General features: G+C 41.7%; 2 protein-coding genes across 34 annotated transcripts in view; both read right to left on the bottom strand.

Annotated features, from left to right (window-relative positions):
* ADAM22 (ADAM metallopeptidase domain 22) overlaps positions 1–4,237 on the bottom strand; it is a 130,894-nt gene extending 126,657 nt beyond the window's left edge. For all 14 annotated transcript variants that reach the window (XM_025148403.3, XM_025148405.3, XM_025148406.3 and 11 more), the window contains exons 1-2: positions 4,111–4,237; positions 3,865–4,016 (exon numbers count right to left, since the gene is read on the bottom strand). In XM_025148403.3, coding sequence (XP_025004171.1) covers positions 3,865–4,016; positions 4,111–4,168 — 210 coding nt within the window. In that variant the 5' untranslated portion in view covers positions 4,169–4,237. The remainder of the gene's footprint in view (positions 1–3,864; positions 4,017–4,110) is intronic.
* Positions 4,238–10,041: 5,804 nt separating this feature from the next.
* The window catches only part of DBF4 (DBF4 zinc finger), a 15,777-nt gene continuing 7,020 nt past the window's right edge, over positions 10,042–18,798 (bottom strand). For 8 of the 20 annotated variants that reach the window (XM_025148407.3, XM_025148408.3, XM_040695691.2 and 5 more), the window contains 8 exons: positions 18,260–18,329; positions 18,041–18,117; positions 17,629–17,659; positions 17,346–17,391; positions 15,783–15,914; positions 13,296–13,413; positions 11,970–12,094; positions 10,042–11,159 (listed from right to left, as the gene is read on the bottom strand). In XM_025148407.3, the coding sequence (XP_025004175.1) occupies positions 10,097–11,159; positions 11,970–12,094; positions 13,296–13,413; positions 15,783–15,914; positions 17,346–17,391; positions 17,629–17,659; positions 18,041–18,117; positions 18,260–18,329 (1,662 nt within the window). In that variant the 3' untranslated portion in view covers positions 10,042–10,096. The remainder of the gene's footprint in view (positions 11,160–11,969; positions 12,095–13,295; positions 13,414–15,782; positions 15,915–17,345; positions 17,392–17,628; positions 17,660–18,040; positions 18,118–18,259; positions 18,330–18,798) is intronic. The other 12 variants (XM_040695693.2, XM_040695694.2, XM_003640664.6 and 9 more) reach the window with 7 other exon arrangements.

Here is an 18,798-nt window from a genome sequence, read left to right as displayed (position 1 = left end):
CCTTGTTCCCACCAAAAATAATTGCAAATCTCCCAGATTTCCTCATCAAGAACAGATATCTGCAATGACAGCCCTGAGATGAGCAATGCTGTCTCTCGGACTGTGTGTGCAGACCCACTGCCATGACCACAAAGTTGTCCACAAGGAGAACCAAACCCTTCCCCACTGGCACTGAGCAAGCGTGCTGGTCAATCTCACACTCTTCTCCAAAAGCTGGAAACAACCTTGTTTTCTGTGAAGGGGCCAGTACTACATCCCATATGCAATAGAAATACCAGGTCAGGAGCACAGCAAGAGACAAGGATCAATCACAAAACCAGTGACCCAGTTAAACCCAGGTGGAGTTCATTGGTGTACTGCTTGTTGCAAGGTACATTCAGAGACCCCCCAGAGCACCACTGGGGCGCTGTCAGGGAGGCTGTGATCTCCAGAATGGAGCCAGATGACTGCTAACACCTTATGGTTGAGGGAAGGCATCTGTTGGCTGAAGAACCTGTAGAGTTCTGACACTAAGCTCAAATGAATCTCATCTTCACAACGATTTGATCCACAGAGAATAGTCCTCTAAGTATAGTGTTGGTATAGAGTACAAACTTGTGTTTATAACAGCAGACTTTGTGCTCTTGTTTTCACTTCTTTACTGGTGGAAGAAATGCAGGCACTGGGAAGGAACACTTACTCCCACAACTTATGAGGAGTACGCCCGCATGCTATGGACTAAATGAAAGTATAAAGAAACTTGTGCAGCTCAACCCTACCAAAATATGGCTGAAGATATGCAGTCAAAAGGCTCCTTATACTTTCAACAGCAGGAACAATCTTGGTCTTAAAAGGCAAGAATCCTAGTTAAGAATCTGTTACAGAATGCCCATGCTATATGAGATGTTCATTTTCTAATAGGTTTATTTACGTAACAGTGAATTAAGTGTCCCTTGCTATGATCCTGGAGAGCAGTAATGATAATATCAATATTCACACATTCTCAGATATAACTTATCTTGATTACTCTTTAGATTAAATGCTGTGCAGCTGCTAACAAGCCCCCCTTTGGGGAAGAGAGGAATGTCATGGATACTGTACTGACTCTATTCCATGGTAGAATTAAAAGCAAAAACCCAAAGGCAGGTGAATGTTTCAATGCTCACCAAACATTGTATGTTAAAATGTTAACGACATGAATATGTAGTAGCCTACAACACTTCCGTTGTGCTGTGCTCTGAAGTCCAGCAGTCTTAGACAGCTCTGACTGAGTATGCTGAATTTTTTTCTTAAGCAATTTCATTCTGGGTTTCTAGGTTGAGTACACACACATGCTGTTTTTCTGAATAATAGTAAAGCATGTGCGTTGAGAAGTAACTCCATAGTTGTAGTGATGGCAATGGATCAGAAAACCCCAAACAAACAAAACAAAGGAAGTTGCTAGAGAAAATTCTCATCAAATGTTGAAAAAAACCCACAGATTTCTAGAAATCCATTACTTCTCCATCATTTTTGCCTTCCATTCCTTCCTCTCACCCCTGTGCTGCTGCTTGCCCCTGAGCTTTCATCTTAATTTCCCTTTGTGCAATCCTGGACTCAGGCTGGCAGCCCTCTTGTACAACTTCTGCCCTTTCTGAGGCTAAAGCTTTCATCCAGGAATTAAAGGGATCCGATCCGATTTAATGCAACTTCCTTCTCTCCAGCTTCACTAATCTCTCTCTTTCCTTTTATCTTTATCCAATTCATAACACAATTACATTGTTTTACATTAAGTCCTCAACCACAGCCTTGTTGCCCAGGGCTCTGCACCATCCCTTTCAGGTATCTGTGCTTCTCTATACATGGCTGCTTGTCTTTTGCCATCCCAGGTTCTTCCTGAATATTTTGGCCCCCTCCGAAACACACAATTCCTAAACCAACCCACAAGGTCATTAGCTTATGCTTTAAGCTTTAGTTTGAGATCAGATGTTCTAACTGTGATATACGTCTGTCCAAAGACAACTAGCAATGGATAGAACAGGGTTTGGAGGCAGTGGAAGCCTATTTAAACACAAAACAAACTAAGATATAATAAAATGTTATTGATTGAGAGCATCTCTGTGTCACTGATCTGAGCTGCTGACACAGCAGAGAGCACTTGGGTGTCTGTTCACATGTCAGCAGAACCCAGCAATCCTTACCATTACACTTTCTGTGGCTTGTACCAGCCTCCCAGAAGCAGAAGTTAACAGTCTGTAGCTCTGAGATGCACTCTGGCAGAGGTAAGCTGGTTTTTATGGGATGCCAGACTTTTAGAGTCAAGATATTAACTACTACAGTGAGCACTGAGGCTGCACACACACAGCACCAAAGGCAGCTCCTATGGAGCCGTGTTAGGTGAATGCAGCCGTGCTGCTGCCCGTGCTGCCAAGCTGACTCAGATCTCCAGGCGAGGGATGCACATCCTGTAATTGAGATGTAACTGTGTCCTGTGCAAGAGGCATAGAAGAGCAGTCTGGCTCCACTCAGCTCGGCCAGATTCCACATTGGTGTTTTCTTCCCCCAAATCCCTGCCAGCTGCATCCTCTGGGAAGGAGAGGGGGGGGGGGGGAGGGGGTCACAACCACCAGAAGCTATGGAGAGGCAGACAGTATTCTCAGCAGTAAAGGAAAATTTCTTCATCAGGAGGAAAAGCTGTGGTTGTGTGCAGTTCCACACATACAGCTTCAGTTTAGCGAGGAGACTGCAGTGAAATGAATGTGTTTAACCCTTTATATCCCACCAGATCTACTTTCTGCTGGTGGGAGTAGAACTAATGCTGACTAGTGACAACAAAACATGGATGACCTAAAAAATTGTTAAGAGTAGAAGGTTTGGCGAACGAAGTTTGAGACATCCACGAAAACAAAAGCCCATAAACCAACCGTTTGGTTCTGTAAGTATGCGACTCCTAACGGTTGGTCCAAATGCAGCACAGCCACCCCAACCAGCAGTGCCACACAGCACCAAGCAGGTGAATGTCTGTGAGTCTCCAAAGAGCTCTGACATGCCAGATTTTTTTAAAACAAAGCATGCAGCTTGAAAGTTATAAAAGCCTATTTTATTATAATGTAAATACGGCCCTCGTATCTGAAGGATCTTTACATAGATTCAGTGACATTCAGAGAGTCAAATAGATATGCTATAAAGAGAACATTTATTATTCAACTACACGTATGCAAAGGAAAAAAGAAAAGAAAAAAAAAGTTGTCAGTGCTTATTATACATTAAGGACTACAAAAAACACCTGAGACCATTTTCCAGCTATCTTATGTCTGAAATTGACAGCGGCCCATTGGCACAGGGAAGGCAGAGGCCTGCAGCTCACTTGGATCCCAGCAGCCACCCCAAGTGCACCGGTTTGTCATGCTCTCAGAGACAGCGCACGCAGCATCTCTTCCCATTAGATGTAACATTCACGTACCACCTCCAGCCCGACGCTGAGCCATCGGGACTAAAATCACTGTATTAGTATGAATAAAAGCTGTAGCGATTGGTCTGCACGGGGAGCACCCCGCAGCGACGCGCAGGCCGAATCCCCCCGTTAAGTTCTCGCTGCCTATCCCAGCCGCCCCCCTCGCAGCTCTCAGCCGCTGCCCGCACGGCGCCCCGCGCCCCCCGGCCCCGCGTCTCAGCCGTGCTGAGGAGCCCGCCGGCCTCTGCCCGCCTCGAGCTGCGGCTGACGGCCGGGGGATGGAAACCAGAGACTCGGGGACCGTTTTAACCCGTTCGGGGGCCGCTGCGGTAGGATGAGCGGTCCGCAGGAAAGCGCGCCCCGAGCAGCGCCCGGCGACGCGCGTCGTTCCCCGCCGACGGAACGCGCGTTGGGGGAACCGAGCGGGGCTGACCGGCCCTCCCGGCGCCTACCTGACTCCGCGCCGCTCCGCTCCGCACCCGCGTGCTCAGCGCCGGCCGCCGCGCCCCGCCGCCGCCCTCTCCGGACACCAACCGCAGCGGCCTGATGCTCTCCCGCTCCGCGAAGCGGCTCTCGCCCCGCCGCCCCGCCGCCGGCCCGGCGCCTGCAGGGCAGGGGAGAGGCACCCGTCAGCGCGAGGCCGCCGCGGGGGCTCCGCGGCGGCCCTCGGCCCGCATCCCCCCGGCCCCGGCGCTCACCTGAGGCAGCGGGCAGGGCGCAGAGCGCCAGCGAGAGGAGGCAGGCGGCAGCCCGCATGGCGCTGCCAGCTCCGCGCCGTCTGCCGCCGCCCTGCGCCGCCGGCTCCGCGCCTGCACCGGGGCGGGCGGAGGGGTGGGGGGGGGGGGCGGCTGCGGGGCCGCGGCTGCCGCGGGGCCGGAGCTGCCGAGCTCCGCCCCGCTCCGCGCCGAGCCCCCCGCGAGGATGGCGACAGCCGGCGCGGCTCCCGCAGCCCGCTCGGCAGAGGGAAGTGCTGGGAAATGTAGGCGGCGGCGGGAGAGCGCGCGGAGGGAGCTCCGCAGCCGGGAGCCCCCGCCCGGGGGCGGCTGCGGGAGCCCCGCGGCGTTAGGCGCCCGCCGCTCCCCGCCCCGCGCCTCCTCTCCCCCTCATCGACCGCTGCCTCCAGCCCAGCTCAGCGCTGCACCTTACCGGAGCAAACCTTTCCCCCCTCCCCACCCCTCATGACCTTTTTTCCTTCCTTCTTAAATTCCCGCTCCCTCCCCGCTTTCTCCCCTGTTAGAGTTTAACAGGATTTCAGCGCGGGGTCCCTCACTTCACGTCGCTCCGCGCTCTCCCGCACCACAGGGCAGCGCAGCGTCCCGCACCCCCGCCGCACCCGCTCCTCCCTCGGCTCTCGGCCCGCGCAGCGCTGAGGCACCCGCGGAACGTCAACATCCCGGGCCCGGCTGCTTTACTGCCACAGCTCGTCGTGTGAAGGGAAGCAATTACGGCGTGGAAGAAAGAAATCCACCTCCTCTGTGTGTTTTCCGCCTATAAACACAGATAAAGCAAGGGCCCACCAAACTGAAGCTGGGAGCAAAGCATTTTAATTGCATCTGGACTGTGCGGGAAAGAGTGTCACCTCAAGGTATCCATTGAGTCCTCGTTGCTCAAACAGCACACACTGGGCACACGTTCCTCCAGCAAGGCACCCTGAGAACCGAGGGTGAGGTGGGACAAGAAAACGAGAACAATTTGTAGAGATAAAAAGCAGTACTGTAATACAGCATTTCCATCCTTTTTCAGAAATTACAGATCCTTACATCTGGGGCTGCAGCCAACCACCCTCTAGTTGCTTGTAAGATGAGAACAGTCCCCACTGGTACCTATACAACAGCCCTGTAGGCAGTAGCTTTGTGAGGACTCATGACATGGGGTATGTATCACATAGGCAGTGGGCATAGAATCACAGAATCATTAAGGTTGGACAAAACCTCTAAGATCGTTGAGTCCAACTGTCCACCTACCACCAGTAATGCCCATGTCTGTAAGTATTATATCTACACTTTCCCTAAACACCTCTAGGATCAGTGACTCCACCACCTCTCTGGGCAGCCTGTTCCACTCTTTCTGAGAATAATTTCTTCTTGATATCCAACCTGAACCTCCCCTGGCATAACTTAAGGCTGCTACCTCTTGTCCTATCACTGCTACGTGGTAGAAGAGGCCAACCCCCAGCTCACTCCAACCTCCTTTCATGTCAGTGTAGAGAGCAATAAGGCCCCCCCTGAATGCAGGCATACAGACCCACAGGGCAGTCAGACTCCTTTCCTGGATTGCCACATCACATACATCATTTTTATCTTGATGTTCCCTTTGAGCAGAGAACCACTGCAGGTATACACAGGAGAGGCCCAGGGTAGCACCAACCCTGATTGCCACCAGCAGTGCCCAGGGAGCTTTGGCCAGGCTGGGGTTGAGTTAAAGCCCACGCAGTCCCAACCCCCTGCCCTGGGCTGGTGTCACTCATGATTTGGCTGCCAGGGCCCCATCCCACCCAGCCTCCAATAACTCCCAGGCACGGGGCCCCCACAGCTTCTCTAAGTGAAACCATTGTTTATTGATCTTTCTTCAGTAACTCTTTGGAATTTGGGAAATGAGGCAGAGAACACTGCTGTTTACCTCCTCCTATCACACTGGGATCTCCCTAGGCTTGCTCAGAGCTGGGGCAGGCCATCCACCTTCACACTGCAAGCTCATGGGTGCATACACTTGACCTCTCTCAGCACAGAAGTGGCCATCCACAAATCACGGCCAACTTTCCAGCTGTCACTGCCTTGCCAGTTAACATTCCATGGAATTCTGTTACAGTGAAAACTCAGGCCAACTTCTTTACATGAGCAGTAATAGCTCTACCCCTATGTTGCAAACACAAGGAGCACGTTCGATGGCACTCTAAACCACAGCTGCAGAAGAATGAGGCTTGAAAAAATGTACCCCAATATTTCAAGGGATCAGGGGGGGAAAGAAAGCAAAAAAAGTGATTTATGAATAGAAATTCAGCTTCTGGTTTACCATAATCCAAAGACTGTGAGCCATAATTAATGCTATGCCATAATTTAATAGTTGAATTAAACATCTAAGTGCTATTTCCGCAGCAAATAAGAATGATACATGACTAAACAGCCCTGCTGACACTGAGTTTCTAATTTATTTGGGGTGTTTCTGAAAATTACCTCCCAGTAGCAAAGCTTAAGCTTTGCTGTAATGACTGCAGTAAGAATTAATGACTTTGCCATCATGAATTTGCCATCATGACTTAAACTGCCTGAAGTTTTGAGGAAACTACAGTAACTTCTAAAGTACTCTATCAGCAATTTAAGATAAAAAACCCTACAGAAATAGCTTTGTATTTTTAGAATTCTGATAAAAATCTAGATTTCCGGCTTTGAGGAATACACAACAGAGCATTATCCAACAGTGTATGAGTAGACGTGTGGGAAAAACTACATGGACTCCAACTAGAGAACATTACAGCTGCATAATGCTATGAAAAGTTGAACATTCCTCCTCCCACAGACAACTTTTGTCTTCTGAAATTAAGAGATCGCAACTGAAATGTAGGGCATGCTTTAACCAGCCACTCCAGTGAGGACACTGAAGGGTTCAGAGAAAGACAGTGGCAGACAGCAGTCAGGATTGCTCAGAACGGTGGACAGGAGCACAACAAAATGACACTTAGGTGGTGTAGGAAAAGTAAGCTGGTGCTTTCCGTTCTCCCAGCAGCATGGTTTGCAACTTAAAGGTCTACAAAACAAAGACCAGTTTACCCATCACCCAGCTGTCACTTTGTTCCAAGTGCTCTGCAGCTTTCTGCCGAGCAAGAGATGTTACTCCTTGAAGATCCTACACTGCTACGTTGGGAAGCACAGTAACAAGATGGAATGCAGACCTGCAAAAGAATGGCCTGCAGGCAGGGCCTTCTTTTGCAAATTCTGCTGCCCTGTAGCCAGAAATTTCACAAGCACGGCCTAAGAATAGCAAGAGGAACTTGGGGGAGATGCCTTTGTCATGCATGGTCAAGAGCAGCAAGATGCTTCCTCAACTGTTATGGCAGCCAGAAAGCCCCTCTCCTGGCTTAAGATGTTAAAGTAGTACTGAAGGAAAATCCATGGTTATTTTGAACAGAAAGAAAAACAAAGTGATACTAAGAAAATCAGGAAGAAACAGAATCATTACAGCATGTTTCTGAGCATCTTTTAAGGACGTGGCCTTCTAAGGGCTTACCTGGGACTATGAAACTCAAATTACTGCAGAACGCTACATAGCTGTACGGTTTTAGTTGTTAATCCCTACACCATTAACTATATGTACATGCATATGCAAGCACACACAAATGCAGTCCAGGTCCTTGGGAATTCCGCCCTCTCAGCCACACAACAGATTTACCTGAAGAGAAACATTTCTGTTCCAAATAAACGCACACCAGGGAGAAAAGTCACAGCCTGTAGTTGGGCACCCACTGCAGAGACACCAAACCAGGCTTAGTGTACACATAACCAAAGCAAAACAACACACCTCTTCCAGTGCCTTATCTCTAGAAGTATCATCACTTGTATTTCTTTTCATGCTAATTTTTAGCCCAAGTTTGCCATCTGTAGCTACTGTGTCTATTTTAGGTCTGCAATTAAAGATTTTTCTCTGTCCTACAGTAACTAAGTGAAAAAGTGGGTATGAACAGATCAGTTACAACACATCCTTATGCTGAAACTGGTACATTGTATGCATGGGCTTTTAGTAACTCTGCATGTGTACACGCCTCCTATTTTAGCCTATCAAAGATTATTCTAACAATCTCTGCCAAAACAGTGCTATAAAGACAAAACAGCAAAGGTCAGTGGGCCACAAGACCACCACTTAAACAAGAGGACTTTTCTAGTGTAAAAGATCAGGGGGTTTACTTCAATCAGACTTGAAAATGAAGCAGCATCTATTCTACCCAACTGTTAGAACTTTCACTTCTTTGTAACAGTAAAAGTGTGTGCTTTGCAACAATTATTATTCCTGCACTCTGTATGTAGGTGTACACTGCAGACACTATGGGAATATTGTACTGAGTTTCTCTAATCATCATAAAAAAAGAGAAGCAATTAGAATATTAACAACTGTTTTTGCATGGAATATAAAAGCTACCAATAGCAGCCTATCAGATACACTGATAGCACAACAGATTATCCAAAAATGAGATCATTAGAAATTTATTTAGCTATTAAGAAGGAATTCAAACTGTAATTATATGTGCGATTACTACAAAGATTTACTTCCAGATAAAATGCACTTCTAATGCTAAACCTTTATTCTAGCAACTTAGTTGTACTTGTGGCAGTGTCTGACACTTCTCAGAATCCCTGCCACACATCCTGTAAATACATGTTTTTCTTCAGACCTGGAAGTCAGAGACAAACGAACATTCTCATAAGTAGCTGCCCCAATTTATCTCTTTCAAAGAGTATTAATGCTTTTTTAAATTTGGAAGGAAAATACTTGGAAACATAAACATACGGGAAATGACACACAATTGCACTCCTTGCACATCAAGAACCTTTACCTATCCCTCACTGCAAACACCATATACCAAAGGGCAAACTACTGTAAACAACTGCAGAACACAGTTTCATCATAAGAACACTAACAGAGTGACAGTGTTAAATGGGCAGGAGATGAATTATTTGTTTACACTTTCATGCAGAAAATAACGAGAGTAATTCCTGCTAGTTTAGCTCTTGCTTGTAAAACCTTGAGGCACTTAGATTTATTAATGAAGCTTCACAATTACCCCCTACTCTAATTCAATGTTCACGCCTTGCACTGATTTACAAACACGGAAATCCTGAAAAAGATCAGCTCTGGTAAAGATGCAAAGTATTACAAAAGTCCTCCCAGTTCCCACTCACATCCTTCATTCTGCCTCCAACCAGGCTAGTCAGACAGGCTGGCTATGCAGAAAGCAAACTCGAACCAAGGGCCCAAGCTGTTCAGAAACCTATTGCCAGTTTTGAGGTTGCTACTGCTGCTTTAAAAAAAGTCAGACATCTACTGCTTTTCATTGGCTGAAATACACAATATATCTACTTTTAGCCTAAGAATAAATTATGGCAGAGCAGCTGAAGAACACAGTGCATGCTTTTCTGATGTTGTTTCTTTGTGACTGCATAAACTCCCTACCTAAAACAACATCAGCAGAGATTTTTGGAAAGCAGGTGACTTCCCCCCCCCCTTTAGTAAAGTAGTAGCAGAAGGAATATGAGAAGCAAACAAACCTCCAAAAATCACCTGGGGTCCATAAGTAATGGACTGTCTTATTTACAGTGAACCATCCAATAATTTATAATGTGGTTATTTACAATGTACTGTGTCCAGTGTGCCCAGTCAATGATTTTAGAAACACACTATCCAAAAACATACATAAAACATAAAAGCTACATAATGCTTACTGCTTTTACCTAGCAATTAACATAACCCAAAATCCAGTGGCCAGAGCCCTTTACTAGCTGTAATAAAGCAGTAGCTTTCAAGAAAAAGAAAACTCTTAGCAGGTTTTATTCATATTTACACATATAGAAGTTCTTGCATTAAAAAAAACCCCTTGAAAACAAATTCATCTGTACATAACACATTAATATTTCCATGAATAAAATGTTAAATCTGCAAGTTTATTTGAAAAACATTGTATTAAATAAAGCAGCCTTAAAATCCAACAAACGGGGATGAGGATGAAGAGGAAAATAACGAACTAACAACGTTTATGTTCTGCCCTTCCCATACATCTTCCGTGCCTGTTGAATCTTCATGATCAGTGTAAACCGAAAAGCCTCTGAATTCAGATTTTATTTCACTTGTCTGAAACAATTCCAGCAGAGTCTGCACTGGTGAGCTGCAAGCCCTTTTCTCCTTGGGGACAGACAGTCCATCTGCGTACTTCACACACAACTCTATATTCTGTTTCCGGTTTTCTCTCCTATTTCTTCCCAAGCAAAGCTTTACTTTCCTGTGCAGCTTTCCAGATGGTGAACAGTGTGCAGTGTTGGCAGCCAATTCATTAAGTTCTTTGTTTATAGCAGACTCAGATACCTCAGCCTCCAGAACTACATTGTGCTGCATCTGTTGATGATTATCACATAAATCACGATGTTTCTCGACAAACGTAGGATTGGCATCTGTTTTTTTCAAACATTTTGCTGGTAGAACTACTGCATGGTTTAATTTCCGTTTAGGCTGTGCTAAGTTTTTGTCCTTCTCACTAAAATCTGCCACTTGAGTACAAGAACACAAAGTACACACACCTTCCTGACCACTCTGTAAATTCTTTTTATTTACTTCTGGTTGAAGTGTTTCTTTACTGAATGGCTCACCATCTTGACACAAGTTCTCCATATATGATTTACCATCTTTCTGAGGAAATGGGTGTATGAAATTTGGTGACATTACAGACTGTCCTAGGTTTGTGGCACAGAAGCAAACAGTTCTTGTATTTTCGCCATCATTTCTGAATTTACTTCTTACTTCTGGAGGCTGAGACAGATGACAGTAAAGAATTGAACACAGAGATGCAGAAATAGGGGTAGGCACCAGCAAGGAATTTGGTTGTACTTCTGCAGGCTGACGATCCAGTTTGAGTGCCTGCATTGTAGTATCTTTCCACGAGTAAGTTTTCAATGAAATGCGTTGCTTTTTCAGTCGTTCTTTCAGCTCATCTGGTCTTGTTATCTTTCCAATAATAGGAGAAAAATATCCTGTACTACATTTTATCCTACAATTAAATTGTTTATGATGATTAACAATCAAACAGTTGAAAGACAGTAGCATACTTCATTACGCAAACAGATCTAGAAAAGCAACTAAACCGACAAAGCAATTTTTGTTTATGCATTCAAAGGAAATTTAGGGTAGAAACATTATTTCTGCTGGAATGGAGTACCTTGTACTTGAATTCAATGTTTTACCATTCATTCTACATCTCATGAAACTGTTTTGAAAATACACAAAGGCAAGCAGTCTAGTATTTCAGTAAGTCTCAGTCACTATGCTACTAAGAACAGAAGTTAATGAATAAAAAGCAATGACAAATACCTGTAAATATTCTATTGCATATACACACAAGCTTAGCACAATAATATGTTTTTTCCCCTTGAGATAATATTATAGATTGTAGACAAAAATCTAGACCTCCTTGGTAAAGAGATCAGATTGAATGAGGAAGTTATTATTTGTTCATCTCAGGCTACTAAGAATATCAGAAAGTTTTTAGAGCAAAATGTCCAGGCACTGCTGTCCTTCCATCAGCTATATTCCAGAATAGTTGACAACTTGCTTTTCTGAAAGTTATGGACAGATCAAGCAGCTTCTGGAAAGTCTCTCTAGCCTCACATTCCTGTGACACCATATGCACCATTTTTTCCTTCTAATTTCTGAAACTACTACACTGCAAGTTCCAGTGATGTTTATCAGACTGAAAAATATGAATTTGCTCCATACCAGGTTCAGAATTTCATAACTAAAGTATCTTTAGATTTAATGTCTTGACTCACAGAAGTTTTAAAATTAACAATATGCAACTCACCTTTTCATACTTTTTTCATCATCCTTGTATTCAACAAACTCATAAACAAACTTGGAGATTATATCATCAACAACTTGATACTGTGCGCTTTGTGCAAAGTTCTTGTGCTGTTCACTTTCAAGGTGCTGGAATTAAAAGGTAATCATTAAATAAAAGTAATGCTACAAATATGAATATACAAATAAATACTCTGATATTGAGCAATAAGTAAATACTGATAATTTATTGTTGCTGGAATAGAATGCTTCCATTTTAAAGGGACTCACAAAGATCACTTAGTCCAACTGTCAGACTACATCAAGGCTAACCTAAAGTTATGAGATACCATTAAGAGCATTATCCAAATGCCACTTAAACACAGATAGGCATGAGGCATCAACCACCTCCCTGGGAAGTCCGTTCAAGTGCCCAACTGCACTTTTGGCAAAAAAAAAATAAAGAAAAAAGAAAATGTTTTTTTTCTCCTAATGTCAAAGTCTGAACACTCCCCATGACACCTTTGAGCCACTTCCACACATTCTGCCAGTAGATACCAGAGAGAAAAGATGAGCACCTCTCTCTCCACCTCCCATCTTCAGGACGCTGAAGACAGTAATAAGGTAATAAGGTCAATTCCTCAGCCTCCTTTTCTCCAAGTTTCACATACCTAGCATCCTCCTCATTGCATCTAGCCCTTTTAACCTGCTTTGTTGCCCTTCTTTGGATCTTAACCTTTTTGAACTGTGGGGCCTAGAACTGTGCAAAATATTCCAGGTGAGGCCATGTTAGTATTAAACGTATCAGAATAATTTTTTGACCATCTGGCCATGCTGTGTTTAATGCACCCCAAAGTGCAGTTTGCTCTCTCTGCTGCTGTGGCACACTGTTGTGCACGCTGAGCCAACTGCCAACCAGCACCTCACCTGCCAGCCAGATGCAGTCCCATTCACTACAACCCTTGGAGCCTGTTCTTCACCCACTGCACCGCATAATTGTTGTAACTGGACAATTTGTTCCAAAAAATATTATGAAGAACAGTATAAGCAGTCTTGCTAATATCCAGAAAAACTACATTCAATACATTCCCTTCACCCACTAAACAGGTGATATTACAATCAGCGTCTCTGAGACAAGAACCATGAATGCTTTCAGCCACCATGCCCAGAAGCAGCAAAGAATTGAAACAGACAAAAAAAAACTTATACTTGCTGCCCTTTAGAAAATATACTCAACAGACCTTTTAGAATAATTAAAAACAAAAAACATTAAAACAGCAAATAGAAATCACCATTGATTCTACTGTTCTAAGACTGTTTGAAAACAATATATTTCACATTCCACACGTACAGTTTGTAGATCTTCATATTTCTTCCCACAGCATTCACAATATCCTCTCCTTTTTTTGTCCTTCTGATGAAGCTGAACAGGAGTTCTATAGTCCTTGTCACTGTTTATTTTGTTTCTGCTAACAGAAAAGATATAAATTAATGAGTGTCACATATGGAGGTGAGTTCTATACACGCCTCCTACAAAACATTCATTTTCATTCATGTCATTTAAGAAAAAGAGCATCTTTATTTCTCAGACTACTTAAACCACCTTAGTCAATGTTTAGGAAAAGCAGAATAGAAATTAATGCACTCAAAAATCAATAAATGAATTACTCCAACAAAACGGGCATACCCAGTGGAATAGAACATCTCGGTTAGTACAGATTGCTACTATCACTGACTCAGATTAAGCAATGTTGAACTTATAAAACAAATCTCACTTGTCAAATCAAAGTATTTGTTGAAATTTCTTTGTATAGCTGATAAAAGGAGGTTTGATAAAAATCAAAACTAGGGGGAAAAAAAAAAAAGTCTTCTGCCATCTCATCTCCTGCCAGTATTTTTGATGCAGAAAAGCATTTGCTATAATATATGACCTTTTATTCTTTGATAAAAGGTAAAGAATACTTGTTGGTTATTTGCAGCTTTTGAACATGTTGATCAAACATGATTCCGTTCTCTTTTTCAAGGTACGAGTTAAGTGGAAATACAAGGAAATGAACCATAAGTTCTTCCAGAAGATTAAACCACAAAGAGGTTTCCAATATCTGTTCCATGACCTTCAGAGTCCTCGCCTGGGCAGAGCTACTGTTTGGTGCAATTCACTACTAAGCTACCCTCCAGTAAAGCAGAATCATCAGTTCCTACTTTCATTTTACTTCAAGAGAATAGTGCCACCTCCCTGTCTAGTCAAAAATCATACTGTCAGACTCCACCAAGTATCTGAATAGATGTTTTATATAAAGACCAACCAAGCATTTGTTTATATTCCAGAGTCCACTTTTAATATTGCACTAGCCTTTTCACCTCTTCCCTTAGAAATGTAAAAATCACTAAGAACCACTAAAGCTTGCAAACCACAAGATAAAAGAGACAGATTTATTATCTGAAGAGTGAATGATTGCAATCTTTCTACATGTAAAGCAAGTAAAACTGACATCTACAACATCCTACTCTTTCAGATAAAGATAAATCAAGCAAGCATTCTCACCTCTTCCTTCTTAAAAAAAAAATAACAATCATCACCTGGCTCTGAAATAACTAAAACCCCACCTGAACAACTCAGGCATGTGCCAGATTGAAAGATTAATGAGAAATATTAATTTGAACACAATTCCTGAAATAGAAAACTAACACATTGTATTTCTTAATCTATACATACGAAAAGACTATTGTACTCTTCCTTTTAGAAAGTTTTTAAAGAGAACAGGCTGTCCTAAGGCCCCTTTTGAAGAGGCACCTTCAGAAATACCCTCCTTATTGCAAAGGTTACTGCACTACGTTACTACATTCATTTATCACTGTAGCATCACCTGAAAACCTCCAGAAGTCTAATAATAGTTCAGACTGGACAAAATCCGGACAACACAGAAGCTATTCATAGAGAAAACAAGTGTCACACCTAAGTGAGTTTTAGATCCAAAGGACAGAACAGCAGGAAAAGTTACCAGACACAGAAAGTTTCATGTAAATCAAAGCTGCTTTTCACTTAAATATTTTAGTCTTTGCTATGAATCCGTTCTTGAAGTCAGACATTTATAGTCTCCATACATGCAAGAAAAAAGAAAATAAGGACACTAGATTCCCCCATTAAAAGAAAAATCAATATTCAAAAGTTGTTTCAAATCATAAAATTGATTTATCAAATGTCTTAACTGCAAATGGAGTACTCGGAGCCTGAGTGTCAAACCATATCACATAAACACTTACTGAAAGACAAACTAACTTAAGTATCTGGTTTTCATCTTTGAAGCAATGAAGCAACATTTGCAATATCTAATTTCCATAAATTTAATTGTGCATGTAAAGCAGATGTGCTCCTTAGCAACAATGATTTTGCACAATAACTGAATATCACTTTTAACAATTTTTAAGTGCCTTCTTTTTAGCATTTTACTGACAAACATCACAGGAAGTCTTAAGAAATTTACTTCCTATAAAATACTTACTGGATGGCATCCAAGATGCGGACAAAGAAGAAACCAGTGGTAGAAAGGAAAAAAATATCTTATGCTGACCCACAATGATAGGAGAACGCTGCATTTTTGGATGTATGCATCTGTGTGTCCAAAAAAAGGACTAAAGACAGGATAAAGAGGGTACAGAAAGACAGACAGCAACAGTTACAGTATAGCAAACACCAACAGTCAAGAAGTGGAAATTAGTATTAAATATTACAGAAATAAGAAGCAGAAGAATTCTTTTAGAAAATAATGACTTCACAATTATTATAGAGGACCTCTCTCTCCTCTCTGTACACCTCAGTAACGAGTGATCAACAAACCTTTGCTTATACTGAGTTTGTTTTTGACCAGAAGGATGCTTCTTATCCACCTCAAATGGACTACAAGGTTTTGGAACACAGTAGTTCAGAGATGGAAAACTCGGTAACTGTAGATAAAATGGTCGGTAGGAGCTGTATTAAGACAAAATAGGTGCATTAGAAGCATCAAAACAGCCAAACAGTAGTTTATATTACTAGCTATAAATAGGTCGAGAGGCCTTTGAATACAAGCTTCTCTTTCACGTGTAATGTAAAAAAAAATGCTAAGCAGATAAACAACCTAGGAAAAGTAATTCCTTCCTTCCTTATAAACTTGATACCTCCTCAAAATAAAAAGTTTGCCCAGAGTTTTCAGAGCTGTCAAGCACATTCCACAGCTATGGCTGTCTGTAATGCAGAAGGTTGTGGAGATCTGCACAACCAATACAATGAATAACAAATTGGGTCAAAGTAGATCCGTGTTCCTGAGAAATAGCAGTTCCTACCTCAAATTTTTTTTTTTCATTTATCAATTTCTCCCTTTCTCCCTTTTTTGAAAGACTTCCAATTTATCACTGAAAATATTCTAAAAACTGAACATTAAATTTTCAAGGAAGTAGTATTCCTGCCCAGAAACATACATAGAAAGATAACAGAACTAGCAAGTACACCAGCACTTGCATGTATTAAAAGTGTTTGAAAAAGGTAATGACAAAATTCATATAATTAATCACTCAGCTGCAATGTTCAGAGTTCAATATAAAGTTAAAATTCACACACATTTGTATGCTCAAAAATGCATCTGTCTCACTCTCCCCACTACTCTCGTGTCTATTACACCTACTAACAAAATTCCCACTCGTGTTGTTATAATTCATTTTTCTCCCAGTTTCTGGCAACCTCTTTCCTTACTGAGGAGTTACACAATCAGATCTGATCAGTTACAAGCTCAGAAAAATGCAAAAATTGTGAAGTCTGAAAGTATGAGATCTTATGCTACAACAGATAATGAAATTAGATTAACAGTTGTGTTGTTTTGTGTTTTTTAAAGTAATAAATCATTGAACTGTACATTTAGCCTAATTTTAAGGAATGTTTTAAGATATAATGACTTTTCTTACAGTCTCTCGAGGTGAACGGTAAGAGTTACAACTACTACTATTAGTATTACTATTAATATATCATTATTAGTATTACTATTAATATAGAAAGCTTTATTAGCCTTTTGGGCTACACGGATTGGATCTAAGAAAAAACAGGCAAGATGTCAAGGTTTAGAGTTTCCAGGCTTCCTCCTTTTAATTCATCTGGCTCAAAGGAAGAAAATAAACCAGACGAATCCCCCTCTCCTGATCTATAAATAGCTACACATTAATTTTTCATTGCTACTACCCATCACAAACATTTCCCATCATACTAACATCTCTTCTACTTAATTCAGATGCTAAACATGGATACCTACACAGACCACACAGAGATGGAACAGTATGACTGACCTTCAAAAATCAGCAAGCCCATCAAGGCATACTACACGTTTATGAATCTCAGTTCGAGAACTACACTGAAAGCACACAGAACACTCACCGACTTCTATCTTCCACCTTCACAAATGGATTTTTCAGTCTACCTGCTAAAGGGAGGAAAAAATGAAATTCAAAGAGAAATACCTTTCTTCATTTAGTGAGTTTACAACTACTTCTTGAATAGATGGGCATTATTTTAGAACTCATTATGTACATGCTTTGACAAACTCCTGATTTTCAATAAACTTTCTTAGACCTACAAGTTAGAAGACAGTTTTATGCTTGATCCATTTATAAGCATTCAGAAAGTCCAGCAAAACCTCTACAAATATTGAAATACTTACTTTTTGACTTTTGAGTAGTAACTTGTTTTCCCTGTTGAAAAAAGAGAAAAAGCATAATATTCACAGGAATCTTATTTCACATTTTATCTCAAGACTTGATTTTAATTCATGAGGGTCTCCCTATGACAATCATGACTTGTGATAAGCTTTGCAGAAATCAAGCTCATCAAGAAATAAATACAGTCCTGTTTCCCAAAGCAGCACTTATTCATACACTGCAAAAACAAATGATGTCATTGAGGTTACGGTCTTAAAATTAATTCATAAAACATACCAGTGAGCGAAAAACAGAACATGAGCAGGGCTTGATTGAAATAAAATCCGTGTGCATCACAGTAGGCCATATTTAATATGCCTACTTTTTTTTTCAATTAATCAAATTAACTTTCATAAATGGCAAAAACCCACTTACCACATCTTTAAAAGAACTGCCTGTGCTTTTGATTAGGTAGAGCTCTTTCTTCTTTTGTTCAATGTAATGCTTAACATCTAGTAAAGAGAAAATTATATTTAGCTGAATTTATTTTTGCGTGTATAAAGTTATTTATCATTTTTAATATTTTGAACTCAAAGTTTAAAGAAATCAATGTTATTGGTTCAAGTTAAGCTTGACCAAAAAAAAGATATTTACCGTCAATATGAAGTACTTTCACTCCCCAACTCAAAGCATTGGACAGTATGCTACCAGAGGGGATTAATTCCTGTGAAAAGAAGAAAAAAATTCTCATTTTGAGCAGTAGATCAAATAAAATGTCATAAATAGAAATATACTGCATCTTGCAATAAGAACTATCTTACAAAAGCTGAGATCCAACTGTAGACTGCTTATTTACTTCCTGCCAAAATACTTACAACTATCCTCAACTGACTTTTCCATCTGCACGTCATAGCACTTCACTATCAAAGGATTACAGTTAACGTTTCACAAACCCAAGAGCATTCTCTACTGTCATATTTTAGTGTCTAATACTTGAAGACAATGGATTTGTACACTTACTTCAATTTCACAAGCACTTCTCAAATGCTAGATACAATTACAATCTTGATAAAATATAATACTGACTACAAGACTATAAGGCTTTCAGTTCTTCAGAAAGTATCCAGAAAACACGATCTGACAGTTTTGCTTAGAACAATCCCCTAGTTTCTGCCTGAACATCCCATGAGACA

The sequence above is a fragment of the Gallus gallus genome, chromosome 2 (assembly GCF_016699485.2).
Source record: "Gallus gallus isolate bGalGal1 chromosome 2, bGalGal1.mat.broiler.GRCg7b, whole genome shotgun sequence".
NCBI classification, from domain to species: domain Eukaryota; kingdom Metazoa; phylum Chordata; class Aves; order Galliformes; family Phasianidae; genus Gallus; species Gallus gallus.
Note: the sequence above shows the minus strand (reverse complement) of the source record. Positions and strands in the feature narration are given on the sequence as shown.